Source organism: Trichoplax adhaerens, genomic scaffold (genome assembly GCF_000150275.1).
Source record: "Trichoplax adhaerens TRIADscaffold_23 genomic scaffold, whole genome shotgun sequence".
NCBI classification, from domain to species: Eukaryota; Metazoa; Placozoa; class Uniplacotomia; order Trichoplacea; family Trichoplacidae; genus Trichoplax; species Trichoplax adhaerens.
Genome location: NW_002060964.1, coordinates 150649 through 170088, shown reverse-complemented (window position 1 = coordinate 170088; position 19440 = coordinate 150649). Strand labels below are relative to the sequence as shown.

At 31.5% G+C, this 19440-nt stretch overlaps 3 protein-coding genes across 3 annotated transcripts; 2 read left to right on the top strand and 1 right to left on the bottom strand.

Moving 5' to 3' along the window:
- Window positions 1-549: 549 nt before the first annotated feature.
- On the bottom strand, window positions 550-1656 carry TRIADDRAFT_61331 (uncharacterized protein; the record flags this gene model as incomplete). The annotated part of the gene is made up of 1 exon (XM_002117262.1): window positions 550-1656. One exon carries the CDS (start codon window positions 1654-1656, stop codon window positions 550-552), a length of 1107 nt encoding a protein of 368 aa, XP_002117298.1.
- Window positions 1657-5792: 4136 nt separating this feature from the next.
- Window positions 5793-6929, top strand: TRIADDRAFT_61330 (uncharacterized protein; the record flags this gene model as incomplete). The annotated part of the gene is made up of 1 exon (XM_002117316.1): window positions 5793-6929. One exon carries the CDS (start codon window positions 5793-5795, stop codon window positions 6927-6929), a length of 1137 nt encoding a protein of 378 aa, XP_002117352.1.
- Window positions 6930-14115: 7186 nt separating this feature from the next.
- TRIADDRAFT_61329 (uncharacterized protein) lies at window positions 14116-15246 on the top strand (the record flags this gene model as incomplete). Its single annotated transcript, XM_002117315.1, has 1 exon — window positions 14116-15246. One exon carries the CDS (start codon window positions 14116-14118, stop codon window positions 15244-15246), a length of 1131 nt encoding a protein of 376 aa, XP_002117351.1.
- Between the last annotated feature and the right edge of the window lie 4194 nt (window positions 15247-19440).

Genomic DNA, 19440 nt, shown 5'->3' with positions numbered 1-19440 from the left:
TAAGATAATTAAAAAAATTTATAACCAACAAGAAGAAGTGATTAAAAAATATCGAGATGTACTTGCTTAATTACTATCGACCGCTATCGTTTTTAACGACGGTTATATTGAGAGCCCACTATAAATAGACACGAAGGTGATCGTAAATTCTTGTAGACGTATAATAAAATAAACTAACTATAAATAAATTAAAAGGGGAAGGATTGGCGAAAGAGTGAAATCTTTGCCTAATCACTCACATTCATTGTAAATGCTAATCCACAACTAGGATTACTACCTATAATCTTATTTAGCCTTACTAGACTACGTATCGTTAAGCACAATTATTACCTAGAATTCGCTCTATTTAAGTATTAGGAATGTAAAATGAAACTTGAAGAATAGCTTAACTAAAAACTGGACGAACCTGGACACTATGCCGTACTAATGAGAGTTGTAACAATTAAGATTACTGTAGTTGATGATATTCTACAGCACTCAGTGCAGAGTCATACGTTAACAATTCAGTCTACAAGCAGAAAGATGAGGATACAGCAATTATGCTAGCTTTTAGTCACCAAATTTATTCTGGCATTGTTTAACAGCTGTTTCTATCTTCTGCTTAAATTCGTCGCTTGCTTTTCTACTTAGGATGACTTGCATACTTGCAGATAGAGTTATACTATCATTTCTCTTAATACAATCTAGTACTTTATCCACTAAATTGTTTAGTCCACGAGAAGAATGATCTGTATAGAGATCATCTGGTGAGCGATGGGCAATAAATATGATTTTATACAAGTCTTGTAATGCTGCAGGATCATTCTGTAATTCGTGATATCTGCTAGGATCCTTAAATACATCAGCGTATTTTTTACAATCCTTAGAAAAGTACAGCTCGAACTTGTACGGTATCTCAAAATAGGTTAACCCTAATTCACGGGAAGAATTGCTGATAATGTGAGTAGCAGATATTCTGTTGCATTCTTCCTCAGTTGGAACAATATCTTGAATTAGGCTTCTAGTATAATAGCTAATTGAGGTGACTGTATCAAATTCAAGACCGGCATGGAATAGTATTGCTACACCATCATCTGCCAATAAATCAGTAGCAACACTGTCTAGAAGATTAGTAACACCGTATCGGCCATTTTTATGTTGATCGCGTGCGTAGTAGACCGAGTGAGAGAGATAGACAAGATTAAATCGATTCATTGATTCTTTGATCTCTTCATCTGTATACAACAGGTGTGCGACATCAACTTCCAACATATCGCCAAAGTTTACTTGGTAATTCTTTAACGGGATCACCTGTGATTGTTTAGCTTTCGAGAAAGTTTCGTTAGCTAGTCCTTTTTCTCCTTCTGAAGTGGCATTCTTCACTGAAGACTGATGTGTACCGGCGAATTGGGCAAGCTTATCCATTGCTCTAATATCTAATCCTCCTTTAAATTCAATATTATTTAAGTAAGTAATGGTAGCTTCTCCATCTCCACAGCCGATATCGCCAACTAGAGTAACTTGATCCTGACGATAGAACAAGCCTAAATCTTGAAGTTGTTTTAAGAAAGTATGATTTAATCGAGACAATCTCTCATGATCATTGTTGCAACTCTTGTAGGCAAGAAAAGCTTTATCATATTGGAAAATATCAGTTCTAATTGCATGTTCCTCCATGGTTTCTACTGCTCATTTCTTTAGTACACGTGCAAGTCCAATGTCAGTTTATTAACAAGCAACCGATGTCTTTGCAGCCTAACAAGTCCTTAGCAAACAGTTAGTAACCAGTTGACAAGGGCTAATACGTATGTTTCGCTACATTGATTTAAACAAAGCACCACTGCTATTGCAAAATTATTCTTTCTTTTTGGAATCAATAAGCCTGCATAAAATCATCATAATAAGAGAATATTTGCTCAAGCTATTCTTCGTGTTCAATAATGCTGTATTCATTAATTTTGACTTTAGGTAACCTACGGCTAAATGTCTGTACAAAATTAGCAGTAACCTTGTTCTATTGAATTGAAATGACAACCCCTTGTCCATACTAAAAAATTCTTGCCGCTCAAAACAATGCTTCATGTCAATTCAATAGCACATCGAGATCACTGACGGATTACATTCGGCATGGCTGCCAAAATAATCATTTTGCAGCAGTTGCTTTTACAAATTGAATGGATAATAGTTCATTTGCTTTCTTCTACAGCATAGGATGGCTGAAATAAATACACTAGAGTAGAAAAAGTGGATTTCTTTGCAAGATTGATCTACCACGCAATTTCCAGTAGTGGCATTCAACAGTAATGTTAATAATAATCATGGAGTCCGGTAGTCAGGCGGCTATTCCCTAGAGACTACTAACCTTTGAGTGCCAGCGTCATGATGTCTGACTCCTTTTATGTCTCTTTTTCGAAGGGAAATCACTAATCTAATAGCTTAAATGGCGCATCTTGGGCCTAACTTGAAGCACGGAGCTTTCTGTCCTGTGGATTTAGTGTACAGTACTGTAAGATTGACTGTAATATTGGAATACTTGCTGAGCAACTTCGTGGTATAGCATCGATCTAATATCGAACTAGTGATAGCATAGTACTTGAATAACATATTACATTTGTTCAGAAACACAAAATCATAGGTATTAATGTCTTAAATAGCTACAAATTAAAGTAGAACATACCGTATTGCAATAAAGTCGATGATAGGAAGTAGATAAAAGCTAAGGAAGGAGACATTTGCAATAGAAATGATATTTTTGCTTATGATAAAGCATTCAGACTTACAAGAAATTATATCACGAAAAAAGGAATGGATCATTAGTCTATCGCTCTCTTAAAGATTTTATGGCATCAAGATTCATTGAGCGAAAGCAATCTAGTAACTTTAATTATTTATGTGATATGTGTTGGAGAAGATACTATTTTAGGGTATTTTAAAGGTATTGAATTTAAAACAGGTCTAGGCACTAGGGAATGGGATAATTGTTCTAAATTTATTGATAGCAGCAACCCTGTAAGCAAAAACAGTAGATGCAGAAGAGAAAAAAATGTCAATTTATCATATTCTTTCAAGTACTTATCGTAAATCAAACTATCCCATTGAAAAATTATTAAATTATATATACGGCGATTTGTTAAAATCTCATATGATACAGATGCTGTACCGTATATACAGTATATATATATACGAAAGACGAGATTAAGCAATCGATGGGTCGATTTTATGGGGAAGCATGTACTATGCTTCCCCGTATAAAATTGGTCGGTTTAGAATCACTAATCTTTTTGACGGTGTTATGACAGATCTATTAATCGATAACAGTATCGTGCTACTGTTTAATAGCACTCCTAAATTAAAGAAGAAGGTAATTGGTAACAAGTCACTAAGTAGCGGCGTATCGAATTTCCTTTGGATAGCATCTAGAAATTTTAATATAGCAACATCTTAGTATTGCTTAGTATTGCTAGTACAGTACAAATGTTGGCGTTGACTGCTATATATCGAATACGGTAGTAGATGATGTAGGGAATGGCGTTAATTATCCTCTATATTATGAAATGCCACCGACCCACCCTGTACACGAGCAGCGAGGAGGGTATTTATACTACTGTTAGATGACTGTGATTATGGGTTCATTTCAATAGGTCAGTATAAGATTCTTACAGTACCTGCTAATCTTAACTTGGTTTGTCCATCACCGTACATTAGTTATCATAATTTGCTTTGGACCATTAACTAATCTTAATATAGCATTTCATAGCATTTCATCCGTGAATGTATTATTGAAAAGTAGTATTCTACAAGCATAGCTGTGAATATAGTAGTGCCTGGCTATTACTGGGATATATATAATATCGAATGGTAATACTATCTGTTAATTATTAACAAATGGGTACATTATCGTAAACCGTCAGCAAAGCGACGTGAGTTTGTACTAGTATATTTTAAATTACTGTTGTTTATATTTTTCATCTACTGTAGCTTGTTTATGCAAAATATGGGAACGGTTTGTTAATTAGATTTAAAAAAAAGGCGTTTTTCTTTTGCTTATACGTATAGATGAATTTTAGTCCTGGACTAATTAGTGTTGGAGTAATTTTCTAGAATGTGATTTCATATGGCCAAACGATCATCTGCCGTAGTCTGCTGTTTATAGCTTATCCAGTATTAAAGAATCTTGCCTATAAAAGTGGTACAGCAGTTATCCACAAAAAAATCAAATTACATATTAAGATTTTCCTCTCGTTATGTACTATATTTAGATAAATTGGACAACAAAGAAGTAAAGAATATTATGGAGATATACAAATTTAGACTGATGTCTTTCGGCATGATAAAGTATTAGTAATTATAAAAACACTTTATGTAAACGTAATGGAAAAGATGATAGGTCAATTAGATAATTCTAGAGATTATTATTTTGATAGTGTAACTAAACATTTAGATGCAAGTGAATGAGATCATCTAAAGATAAGAACTCTACGGAATGCGTTCACTCGATAGAAAATTTTGCATCCCTTCATTAGCTCATTCTCAAAGAATTGGAATGAGTATAAAAAGACACCGATATTAAGAAGTTTAACCGTTATTTTATAATTTACAGTACTTCATCGGATAATACTGAAACTCTATAAGATTTTCGTGAGATCTTAATTAAATCCATCATTCATTCCAAAAATTTTTCAATGGTTTAACACCCACAAAGGGTAAAGTTAGTCGATAACTTTATATAGATAACTAATACCGTAGGTCATAATAAGGTGGATATCCTCTAATATCTACATGTTTACACAGTAGATCATTTCAGAGCTTATTCTATGCCCACTTTAGTATAAAGCTCTAATAACTTGGCATATCTAGCGTGGGCTATATAAATGTAAATAATTATATAAAAAATGAGCTAAATAACTCACTTGTTGTGTTTCTACTCTTAGTTGTTAACGCTGGCACGATCAATTTGTTCTTATTATCGAATAACATATCAGTACCGTTTAATTGCAGTAGAGTGTTTTTTTTTCACTTCTGCTTTATCCAAGACTTAAGATTTGTGCTAATTTTTATTTATCTGTACAAAACGAGTTCTTTAATTCAAAAGTTCGAACTACCATAACCAGTAGCATGTTTTATTGAATATACGACGTCAATAACAATTGTTGTTATTGTATAAAATGATAAATTCAGTGTATTTATGTTAGCGCTATAAATATTTAGAATATTTTGTTTACAAGCCAAGCAATAATACTATACGATATTAATAAAGGTCCCCTACAAATTGTCCAAATGTTCCATTTAGTACCCGCTTGTAATGGTAAGAGCATATGATGGACTCGATTATACACTATTCTGCACTAATTGATGTTGTATTTCTGTTATCTAGAATAACTTGTAAAGTTAACTACGGTCATATGCTTGCTGTATGCATAGCTTAGCGTGTAAGAGCAATACTAGACTAAGTCATTCATCATACAATACTTGATTAACATAATTTATTAATTAAGCTACATGAGGTGGTCATAGGTACAGGTTACAGTCATAAATAACTATGGATTAGAGTACATCATACCATATTATTCTAATAATCGATGGATAAATAGGATCAGCGATCGGGGTGCTTTGCATATTTAATAAGTCTAGAAGTCGGCTCATTTACATTCATTGGCTGCCTTAAGGGATGGTAATCGGAGATTTCTAGTGTACTTATCAATTGATAAAGAAGTTACCTAGAGCAAACAAATCAAGTTCATTACACATGCCGAGCCATTACCCTTAATTTAACATAGGGATTGAAGTTAACAAAAGAAACTATTAGTATAATAATGCATCCATTTGCAATTAAAACCGATGTCTATGAATATGATAAAGCTTTCAGAGCCTACAAGAACTTAAGTAACGAAAAAAGAAATGGATCGATAGTCAATCATACTTTCTTAAATAAATTACAAAACCAAGGTTTACTAAACGACGATAAACGAGTCACTTTAGTGGCTGATATCGCGTGTGGTGAAGGAGATACTATTATAAGATACTTAAAAGGAATTAAATTTAAGTCAGGTTTAGATATTAGAGGATTGGACAACAATTTTAATTTTATTGGTAGCGGAGTCTCTTTAAACCAAAATATTCTACATGACGAGAAAGTACCACCAATTTATCATAATCTTTCAAATGCTTATCGTGATCAAACTATCCCGTTGAAAAATTTTCAAATTACGTTCGGCGATTTATTAAAATCTGATGTGGCACAGCTATTGTATACGAAGGAAGAGATTACACAATCGATGAATCGATTTCGTCTTGTCTATCTTATCCATGGTATATACTATCTTTCTTTTCCACATAAAAATGGTCGATTTGGAGTCACTAATCTTGTAGATAGTATCGTGACAGATCTATTAACCGACGACGGTATCGCACTACTATTTCATAGTTCTCTTAAAGTAAATGGTAATGTTGCATTAAGCTATTTTATTAGAAATCACATCAAAAATTTTATTCCAACTGACGAAGAATATCGAATGTTATCTGCTGATAGTCTGATTAGATATTCATGTCATAGGCTAGGAATAAACTGTTATGACATACCGTACACTTCTGCTATTCGATTTTCAAACAACTTTAAGATGTACGTGGATATATTCAGGAATCCTAGTCGTTATCACGAATTACACGATAATACTGAAGCTCTACAAGATTTGCAAATGATCTTATTTCTGGGTCATCGATCGCCAAACGATCTCTTTATGGATCGAAGTCCACGAGGATTACAAAATTTACTCGATATCTTAGTGGAAAAGTTAGATGAAGAAGGCAACCTTAAAATATATTCATGTATGCAAATAATACTAAGTAAAAAAGCAAGTTCGGAAATGCGGCAGAAAGTAGAAAAGGTTGCAGAAGAATGTCGGAATCTATTTTCTCAAATCAGCCCAGAAAAGATAATATCTATGTTGTAAAATGTATTTTCCTACAACCTAAACTGTATGTAATATACTAATATGATTTTCGACATCAGATGCATCAAGATTATTTCTGATAAAACTAAATCATACGAAATATGAGTTACTTGTAGAACTATACTAATTAATAATTACTGCGCCTGCACTATCGATCAGAATATAAACTATTTTTTAAGGATTATATTTTATAATGACCATCAAAATTGAAAATTATAACTTGTTAATAACGTACATTGATTGAGATATTTACTATTAAATATTACTTTTAACGACAAAATGAATGAATTATCTTTAAGTATGATCAACCCAAAAATGTACTACTCGAATAGTTACTGGCAAATTTTACATACTATCGTATTGGCTGTCTAGGCGAAAAAAATCACTCGCCTTCGATTCGTAAAATGCACGCCACAATATTGTTGTTTTGCCACTAAAATGAGTATCGAAAACAGTAAATATAATATTACTCTGTGGTTCAACAGTAAAGCTATATCAAAGTTAGAAATTATTGCTGCAAAAATAACAACGAGATCTCTATTGAAGATACTTCAGAAATTTTAACTACAATCGCGATTAGCAAATTAAATATCATCACTTAGAGGTCTTCCATTACTACTCTAGGCAACAAGCACCAAAATCATAACAGTAATGAATAGAAACTCTAATGTTTACCTTACACTTAATTCTTATCTTCTAAATATTATACTTACCGGCAGCTTTATCATACATAGTACAATAATAGTGCATATGGATAGCATTTTTCCACCATATTTATTTTGTTATTAGTACTATTAATTCATCTTGTATTCATCTGATTCAATTTACCTATCTGAGAGATAATAGGAAAGAAAATTTAAATTTATTAAACTGTGGTATTATTACTTTAGCTTGACGTAATTAATTGAGGAAAATACCTCCCCATCTTAATCTTGAACAACAATGCCAAAAATACAGCAAGAATGTGTTCTTAAAAATATTAGTAAAAAGGAAGCCATTAATGCTGTTCCAGTCTACTATACTATCCCAAAAATATAAGAACCAACTAGAATTGTTATATTGATTAATTATTGGAGAAACAAAGTATCCTACTTCAAGATTACTTTTTGACAGCTTCCTTGGTTACTTTACTATTCTTTTACTAAAGTGTAGAACTGCATCGCTTTTTTACGCTTCATGGCAGTTGATAGAATAAAACTAAAGCATCATCAATCTAAATTGCTCTAAATTAATCTTACAATAAATTATCTACGTTCAGAAAGACTCATACTAGATTCCCTAATATTACTAAATTATTGATTTGAAGTAAATATACTCGCATTTAATAAATTGATTTTTCGCCTAGTTTACGCTGGTATTCATAGTGGTTTCTGGTTTCAATAACTATAATTATTCATCCATAATTATTGCTTTAGAATTTACAATGACGGTAGTTAATGTTTTAATATAACATATACTGTACTCATAGCTGAGAAGTTGGATAAACTGCAGATTTTCAAACGAAACCAATTGATCAAGACATGTATACTTTATATTTCGTGGTTAGTTGTCCAAGCCATGGTACACTATTTAGTTTTACGAGCACGACTTATGGTATACGTTAGTTTTTAAGTACATATTTGAATAATTAGTAACTGGCTAATTTAAAACTGATAACTTTGCATTGAAAATCCACCTCCCTTTTAATATAATGATGATTCTTTTTATTGCAAAGCCTGAAAATAGACGATTTACTTATTTCATTACAAAGCATAATGGATTAATAGCTAAAATCATTATTTGTTGAAGTTCTATTAAATAGCAATTTCTTATGACAAAATACGATCTAAAAAATTTCGATGAGTATCATTAAACTCTATTTAACGATAATATGTCAAGTATTTTTATGATAATAGAATCTTATTTTAAAGATAAAATCTCAGTTTTTACACTATTTACAGTTAGCTCGATATTCAATACTAACCATATTATTTCCGGATAATATTTACATACTCGTATATTCAAGAATGAACACGTTTGGCTGACTAATTACGATATCATATTTACGAAAATTTAGATAGGTTGTCGCTTCATGATTGGATAGCCCGGCATAATCTTATTTATTTTATTTCTACTTCATTCATTAGTAAATAGAACAGTAATGTAATGATAAGAGAGGGAGAGGGAGTAGGGTGAAGAGCGATTTCTCAAAATAAATGATAGAGCTCTTATAAGCATAAGCTTCTTTAGTATTTTTTCGCGTTGTAAACCTTAGTTTGTAAGCGCAATACATTCTAGTCCCGTGATGGCATCATATAGTAAAAAGTTCATTTTGCTTATCTAATTCTTTATACATAGATTAAGCAAGCAATAAAGAATTACTAGAGTAGATAGGATAGTATCAGCGAAAAAACTTCTTCTTTGGTAGCTATTGCGATGACGGTAGAGCTTTACAAGTACTTCATCGTATATTCTTTTAGCAAAGCATACGCTTATGATAACATAGTCAAAAGCGGGTACTAAATCTGCTACTGTACTGTACAGTCTTATTTACTATCGTGTAAAATTAGTCACTATGCAAGTATATGCATGTTGTGATGTATTAGTCACAAAGATACGTTCTAGTTTTAGGGATACTTATTTGTAGAAAGTAGAAGATCGTATGTTAGAACACAAGACAGAGCAGTTGCTTCCTTCTGAAGACTTTTACATCACATATAGGGTTGTCAATGGAAGATTAGAACAATGATAGAATGAATCATGTACCTACGGACGTTCTATTTATACTCGTAGAGTAGAAGACTTTATTGAGAAGAATGGCAATCTTGACTTACTTTCGTATATACATATCATCCTGAGCCGAAAAGCAAGCGATGAATTTAAGAAAAAGATAGAAGGAGCCGTAAAAGAATGCCAGAATAAGCTTTATAACTAAGAAGCTAACACAATTTATACATCCGCGTAGCTGGTAATTAGACTAATACGCGTATATTATGTCATTTGACGATCACTTCCCTTTTGATCTATAGCTTTAGATACTCGTACTTATTTATTTATCGTCTAAGAATATTAACGATACTAAGGGTATACCGTTATTCTATCTTGTTTGCGACATACTAGCAACTTTTAGGAAAGCCATGATACTGCACCAAGAAGTTGATTAAGAGCATTTGATCTATCTTAAATAGTGCAACAAAATAATTATCTATTTATTACTTAGATAGCTTTATCAATTAATTACCGGTAGCTAATCAATAGCATTTTATTTGTGCTGTTACCGTTATACTTAGTATTAATTTTGTAGTTTTCTAGAGTCTAGGATATAGTTTATCTTATCATTTGTGTTTGATTGCTAGTTTAACTTGGATTATTGTAGAATGATAGTTGGATAGTCTAATAACACCAACTGCTCTGTATATCATATAAAAGATGGCGTAGTTCGATAGTTTAATGCAGTTGAAGTTAGAGAAGACAAGAAAAGTCTATGATAATTGTGAGTTATCTCATTAATTGATAGTTTGGTTGGTTGGGGCAATCGTTCTGCCCTTATTTTTTTATTCATTTGAGAATTTTTGCTAAGATTGTCGTTAAAGTTATAATAAACTATTTTTTTTCGGTAATTTATTTTGTTTAGACTTCAATTGTTGGTAGTTTAACTTAATTTACTAAAATTTTATTTTTTTGACCACCAATACTACTATTAATTGATAGAGAAATTGAAACGAAATCAATGTAGTTCCGACTTTAGGTGGAGTGACTCTTGCCAATAGTAAATAATAAATAGATTAATAGATTTGGCTGTTTACTGATTTGTACCAGCAATAAGCAATAATTACGAAGCCGTAACAAATACTGCAATAACTAAACCACCAAATGTCCTGAGGTAGTTATTTCTGTATGGAAGCACAACTTGGTGCAGGTTGCTTCTATTCAGCTTGTATTGGCTCTACAGAATTAAGCCAATACAAATAACTATTATAATCATATCCTATATGATATGATATGGACTATATCACCAACATTCTGTGAAGCGTGACTAAAACAAACAAATCATTTTGTAAATACTATATTAGGATATAAAAGAAATCATGGTTCTTTTGTTGCTTATTCATGGCTTTCATTATGCGTTACTTTTGCCTCAGAATGTTGTTTCGTGGCAGCTTATATGCTACTCTGCTAGTGTTGCAGTACACTAACTACTACATTGTACGCGAATTAAAATTTACAATAAAGTATCTATTTTCAACTCAAATCTTTATGCAATTCTCTGCATAACAAATAGGTCCGACTCATCGAATCGTCCATCACACTCAACCTATAGGAAATTAAAATTCTCCTAGGAATGCATTATAAGAGATGTCTTAAAAGTTTGCACCCTCTTCCAATCAAAATGGACGGGTCAATTCTCATAGAGAATTGAACACGAATTCAAATTTTAAAAGTTGATTATCACTATAACATTGACATTCAACATAGAAAATAATTTCAGTCGTCATGGAGTTAGCTCTTATTTGGCTGTATTCCTTTCATAATTTTGCTTTATTATTCAATTTGTTATAATGATAGCAGCTAGTTCTTTGCTATTTATTCAATCCTTGGCCTCTCTACCAATATGTACCAATTTGTGCCTACAGGCATTAAGAGCGGGTATGCATGTCCCGATAAATCATAAATAAAACTTTGAACAATGCTTAATTAATTTAATTATTTTCACCTAATAGGCCTTAAACGAAAAATAAAAAATAATCCTGAAAGTATTAAGTGATTACTACGCATCACAGAACAAAATTTGCAGAGAGATATTGCATATACACACATCTATTTTAATGTCATGATTTATGGTACCCCAAATGGACAATAATGGCTTCTAATGAGTGATGACTATGCCGTAAAAGCAGCGAACGAGTAATTACAAATAATCGGTAATAAAAAGGTAATAAAGCTTTTGTCGTTTATTCACTGTTGAATAGAACCGCCTAATAATAGTAGGTGTGTGCGCTGTGCATTTTAATACAGTCAGCTTCTCTGATAATAAATTGCTGCAACACCATCTTCGGTCGAATAATAGTTAATCTATGAATCGTAAGTGTATCAATTAATTGTAGCTCCTTTTTATAACTTTTATTTTGAATTAGCCATGATTCACTTCGTTGGAAAGCGGAATTACGATATCATCTTAGGTTTATGGTATGTCAACAACAGGCAAATTTCACCAATAATTAGTTAGACCTGTTAATAGTCGTAAAACTTGCGTATTAATGTATAAATATACTACTAAATCAAGTGTATCTTTCTTGTAAGCGGTACTAGCTTTGATATTTCAAATAAATTGAAAAGTGAAAAATTCAGTTTAGTGTATTCATTTTAGCAATCAAATTGGCTTCACTTAGAATAAAATATATTGGGTTTAGATTACGAGAAGATTGGGTGATCAACTTTTGCATTTTGCCAATGGACATTTTTAAGATCTTTGTTATAGCCGTAACTATGTTTACATTACGAAAGTCGGCTTTTATGAATCTAACAAAAGTACTTTAATTTCAGGCAACGTTACGCATTTCTAAATGGATTAAATAAATTACTCTATGAGTCTAGTAAGGAAGCCATTTGGATTGATACCGGCTTTTATAGAATTATAAAAAAGATCCATAATGTTCTTCAATCAACTTAATTTTCAGTTTACAAGATAAAAAATTTATGTAATTTTCATACTTTTAATGTATATTTTCGGTATATTACATGATTAATAATTAGGTGACAATTGTACTTATTCATTTTAATCTAATTAAAGCCTGTAAATCTTAGTTTAATCTTATTTCAGAGTTATTAGCTGTTTTATTAAAGCTACATTTAGGCGTTTGATAGCGAGGTCTAAACAAAGCTCGCATCCTCATCATCGGTCAATGCTATAGTAATTCTGTTATCGTATTTTTGCCATGGCTGGATCGAATTTATGCAATAAAGTTGATAATTAGCATGTGCAACTTGAGTTAATACAGTATTAGCCTAATTGGTTTAATAAAAGTTGCACAGTCAGCAGAAAGGTTTTAATAGCAGTTAAAGTTGATGAATTGACTTTCAGCTAAATAATAAAGATGGGCTCCACTCAATGATGTAAGGAGACAGTTTTGGTAGTCTCTGGCACAGGAATCTAAAGTTATCCAGTACTGTTCATTGTGCATAGAAATCCTTATTGAGTACTTTACCGCTACTGTGGTACTATATTTTGAGCGCACATCTTGAATTTTAAGCGTACAGTACTATGAAACCCTATGGAGACCGCTTGCAACGAGGCGGGTTACATTGCTCATTAGAATAATTTGCCGTAAGACTTCATTACTATCGCATAGCATCATAGTAGATTATAATGATTTTTAAGCTAATAACCAAATAGGAATAGTGCTTACATCAATACACAGAATTCCTCATTTACAGGCCGATGCTAACCATTTTTTAGACACCATGAGTTGAAATAAAAGCTCATTTATTGTTGTTATTTTTTATCATTTCGAATAGCAATAATGATGGTATTAATTGGTACCCTATATTCCGTTTGCATATCATAATTTAGTAATATACTTTGTCCAATACTGTACATATTTGAAAGAGTACAGTGCATATTTTGCTAGATTTATCCCTGGATATTGATTGCAAAATGGGTACTAACAGATCAAGCATACTCAAAAATATGATATACTGTACGTTGTAGCAGTATGACATGTTTAATCAACAATATCCTAATAATTTGACTATGCTATTTGCATGCTTTATACTATGCGTAGCGATAGGATATCAATTTTATGCCAGACCAGCCATCATACAGTGCTTGATTAACGTACCATATTGGTTAGACAAAAATAAAATCTTAGTAATAATTACAATCGTGAAAGGTAACCCTTTGGATTGCGATGGAAATGCTGTATTAATATTCTACTAAAGAGGATAAGCAGATGGGATCAACGACCGGTTCGCTTTGTATTAATTATTCAGGCAGTTCCTAGTTTGATTCCAAAAGTCAGTTATTTTATACTCATGCCCTACCCCCTGCTGCATCTATTGATAATATAGTCTAATGTATTTAATCATAAGTACGGTAGTGAACTACATATGCAAAGAAAAGAAATAAAATCATAAAATTAATGAGGATATCTCCTGTCTACCCTCAACATTGGAATAAAAGCTAACAAAAGAAACTATTAGTATAATAATGCATCCATTTGCAATTAAAACCGATGTCTATGAATATGATAAAGCTTTCAGAGCCTACAAGAACTTAAGTAACGAAAAAAGAAATGGATCGATAGTCAATCATACTTTCTTAAATAAATTACAAAACCAAGGTTTACTAAACGACGATAAACGAGTCACTTTAGTGGCTGATATCGCGTGTGGTGAAGGAGATACTATTATAAGATACTTAAAAGGAATTAAATTTAAGTCAGGTTTAGATATTAGAGGATTGGACAACAATTTCAATTTTATTGGTAGCGGAGTCTCTTTAAACCAAAATATTCTACATGACGAGAAAGTACCACCAATTTATCATAATCTTTCAAATGCTTATCGTGATCAAACTATCCCGTTGAAAAATTTTCAAATTACGTTCGGCGATTTATTAAAATCTGATGTGGCACAGCTGTTGTATACGAAGGAAGAGATTACACAATCGATGAATCGATTTCGTCTTGTCTATCTTATCCATGGTATATACTATCTTTCTCTTCCAGATAAAAATAGTCGATCTGGAGTCACTAATCTTTTAGATAGTATCGTGACAGATCTATTAACCGACGACGGTATCGCACTACTATTTCATAGTGCTGTTAAAGAAAATGGCAATATGGCATTAAGCTATTTTATTAGAAATCACATCAAAAATTTTATTGCAAATGACGAAGAATATCGAATGTTATCTGCTGATAGTCTGATTAGATATTCATGTCATAGGCTAGGAATAAACTGTTATGACATACCGTACACTTCTGCTATTCGATTTTCAAACAACTTTAAGATGTACGTGGATATATTCAGGAATCCTAGTCGTTATCACGAATTACACGATAATACTGAAGCTCTACAAGATTTGCAAATGATCTTATTTCTGGGTCATCGATCGCCAAACGATCTCTTTATGGATCGAAGTCCACGAGGATTACAAAATTTACTCGATATCTTAGTGGAAAAGTTAGATGAAGAAGGTAGCCTTAAAATATATTCATGTATGCAAATAATACTAAGTAAAAAAGCAAGTTCGGAAATGCGGCAGAAAGTAGAAAAGGTTGTAGAAGAATGCCGGAATCAATTTTATCCAATGAATCCAGAAAATATTTGGTTGTAGTAATAGAAAGAAAATTTTTAATTTACTTCAGCTACAAATACACTTGATCAGATATGATTTTTACGGGAAAAATAACTCACTATTCAATTTTGAACTACAGACGTATAAAATACCATGAAAAATGTTATCATGGTCGCATAAAAAGTAACAGATTAATACTGCTTTAGTATTAAACAGAATGTACCTCAAGCTATCTGAATCAATAAAAGAACTAATTAATAAATACGGATTTACTTGCGATCGTAAAGTATCCTACTTGAATAATGTTCATTTAGTTGATCGTACACTGATAGAGATGATGTAGATGACAATCGCAAACTAAAATCAGTGTTAGCTACAAACATTTTGCAAATTACTATTTCTACGTACATCATTTGATCTCGTAAACTTATACCAAATTATTAAATGAAATGTAGTGTATGCTTCTGTATACGGTATAGCCAATTCTTGGTAAAAGTTAATTTTCTTTACGCTGTAGTATAACTCCGTATTTGCATGACCTTTTGATTTTTAATATTTATACTGTACTGTAAAATTCTAATTATACCATAGAGGTAAGAGAAATCTCCCTATATTCTAATTTACTGTAGCTCTTCGGTCATTTCATGTCACTGTTCACGTTATAATTTTACACTTTTTTCCTCAAACTAGCTGCAATAAAGATTACTATTTTACCAAGTTATTGTCTTAAATTCTTATAATTACGACTAACACACAATCTTCCGAAATATCACAGGAAAATCTTTCAATAATTAACCTTCATTACAACATCTGTGTAGCGGAATTTATTTTTTCTATAAGTTAATCTAAATCGATCATAGTATGATTGTCTATCTCACATACCGTGAAGGTAATTTCTTGGTAAAAACTAAGGCATGAAAAAAGTGTAATCTATTAACAAAACTGCATGAATCTATCTGCGTAAATTTGAAAGAAACTACTGACTCTTAGGTCATATTGTAATGTAAATTCACCCTGTAAATCTCCTCTAATAGCTGTATATTTCTGTCTGAGCAACAAGTTGTTATGTAATGACAACTATTAAATAAATTTCATGATTACTGGTAGCTTTTTCTTATACTCACATCCTGTGATGGTAACAGCTATGCACAGTTGATTCCTTAATATTTATTTCGTTCTTAAGTACCAGAATATTAGAAGAAAAGATTTTAAATTTACAATAACACCAATATCATTTTGATCCAAAGTATCTTTAAGGGAAAGTACTATTTTCTTTTAATTTTTATCTAATTAATACAAACTTATAGTTGAATATATAAGAAGTATAATAACTGTATGATAGTTTACTGAAATACTTTTAAAAAGAAAACAGATTTTATACCCCGACCGATCAAGCGATAATAGCAAAGATGAAATTAAGAGACACAATAAACTACCTAAAATATCTTGATTTAATTAATTATAAGAAGCTCATAAATCTGATAGGTGCCTTAATCTACAGTATATCAATATAGTCAATATACAGACATACTATATATAAGAACTGCATATTCTTAATATATTGTAAATATCAATTATGACTCTCATTATGGAGAAATTTTTGTGTTATTTTTCCTTACAGAACAAAATCTAGAAAGTTCGAACGCAAAAATACTCCTTACTTTATTTTATGCTAAGATATATTATCTTGTGTACAGTGACTGTAGATGGCAATTATTTCTTAATACTAGAGAAATTTTTCTGCATTGATGCTTATAGGGTTATTCTGATAGGTTGATTGCAAACGGAATCAAATTCAAGTTCTGCAATTTAGCTTAAGAAAGCTATACCATTACTATTGGCTCTTGATAATGATTGCATTGCCAATAATTAGTGTATGAAATAAGATGTATTTGAAGATCCTAGCCGCTATGATGAGCTACTAGCAAATGAAGAAGTTTTGCAGAATTTATATTATATGCTGTTTATTGCTTATTATTCATCTAATAATCTATATTAAGATCAATTGAGTCGCGATTTAATTAGCCCTTTTGAACGGCACAGTCAGTATTGTCCAGTCTGATAGTTTTACATTGCGCTATTCAAATATATAAATCGTTCCAGGTAAAAAAGCTAGAGGCCAATTTCAAGGTACGGTTAGAGATGATTGTTAAAGACGTCATTGATTCAAAAGGTATGAAATAAACTTCACACACTAATTTAATTCTATGATCTCAAAGTATTGCTTGCTTCATAGATTGCGATAAACTGTTGTGCTCACTAGCTTTTATTGCCCTTTATACTCAAGTCATGATGACATTATTCTTAGATAACGTTATGATCATTACACTAATTTTGTACCTGCATTAAAGTACCGTATATCAAATCATGCTAAGATAATACTAAAACTCTGGGACCATACCATGTTCAATCATATTTATAGTTTTGAGTAGTAAGTGGTAATAGAATTTATCAATATTAAATAAGTATTACGATTGATACAACTGGGCCTGGCAATCATTCATTGTGAAGTAACCTCATATTACATTCATATTATTTTGCTGTCAGTTGCATTTATTAATATAATGAAATTTAATTGCGAAAATAACAAACAGAGATTAATGAAGAATAATAATATGTATCCAAAGTGTAGGAAAATCATATTAAATTACAGTAGATGATAAGCTTAATTTGGTAGTTTCAATGTCTGATTCGAAATTATTATCCTACCACTACCTGAATGATAATTTTCATTTTTAATGATAAAATTAAAATTATCATCCAGTAAGAGCTATGGTTCCGTAGCATGTAATTAAAAATGTTTCTGGATGCTATCAAAAATTAAACATCATTCTAAAGTTAAATTCCATTAAGTATTCCTTTGAAAATAATTAAATTTAGTCTTTAACCAGAAATACCAAGGTATTAAAAGTACTATTATGTTTAATATAAAAACGCGTATCATGTAATTAAAGCCCAAATATGGTCATTATGCACAATTGCAATTTATTTATAATACAGCTTAGCTAAAACAGTAATTGTGGCAATAGGAATTTACAGCAGTAATCGCACTATAGATCGAAAAATAGATATGGCGATATTATATGCAAGAATATCATGGATATGCAATGAAATGAAATTGTTTACCTCAACATAATTGAGAAATTCTAACTAGCATCAAACATCAACTATACAGCAGATTGGAAGCAAGAAGACGTCTACTGATAATCTTTTATATCTACTGAGTTATTCACTGATCAAACGCTATCATAATCTACCTATACGAGTACGATAAATTAATTTTATAGTAGTACTTATCTTATACTAAAACTATAATTGATTATCCCCTTCCACCCAGCAACACGACAAAACTTACTATATTAAATTTTGTATCTCAGCTGGCAATGGAACTATTACTAGTACTTGCCAAATGTACCCATAACTTCATATGCAATTATTAGCACAAAATAAAACTTATTCAGAGCTGTATGAGTTATGAACTAGCCAGAAGGTATGGATTATATTATCAAGCTGTCCATAGTGTACTATTACTAATTATATTTACATATAATCTACACAGATGTTGTCTTTCTACCAGTTTATATATATACACTCGGCTGGTCTGGTCCATATAGAGTACTATACAGTATAGCGCATATGACGTACAGCATATAAGGAAGTGTAATGGTTGCTATGGCAACCATTACAAGCTTTCAAAAAAAAAGTTGTAACTGGCTGTACTCTTAGTAATGGATTCTTATAATGGTATTTACATTTAGATCATAACTAGCATACTGTTTCAGGGGTTCTGATAAAGGAAAAAGTATAAGAAAGTAAGTATATTTTCGCACCGTAACTGTTAACGTATTAGTGATTGGTCGCATAGTCTATTTTAACATTACATCGTATTGCGAGTAATACACGTACAAGGTATCAGCAGCTGTCCAGAATACGTTTTTCCTTAACTATTTCGCCTTTAACATCCCAATAGATTTATAATTCCATATCAGGCAAGAGAGTTACTAGATTTGATCAACAATTGTTAAACATTTCATAGATTTTAGTATTAAAAATTTACATACGTATATCTCTCAACAATTGGCAGAGTAACATTTAAGTACATTGAACTTTCACATAAATCAGATATTAGCTTTCGCAATAATCAGTAAGAAAATACTGAGTTAGTGCTATATTAGTAGCCTATAAAAACAAGCAAGTTGTAAATTCCTGACTGAATCTATTTCAGTAACTACG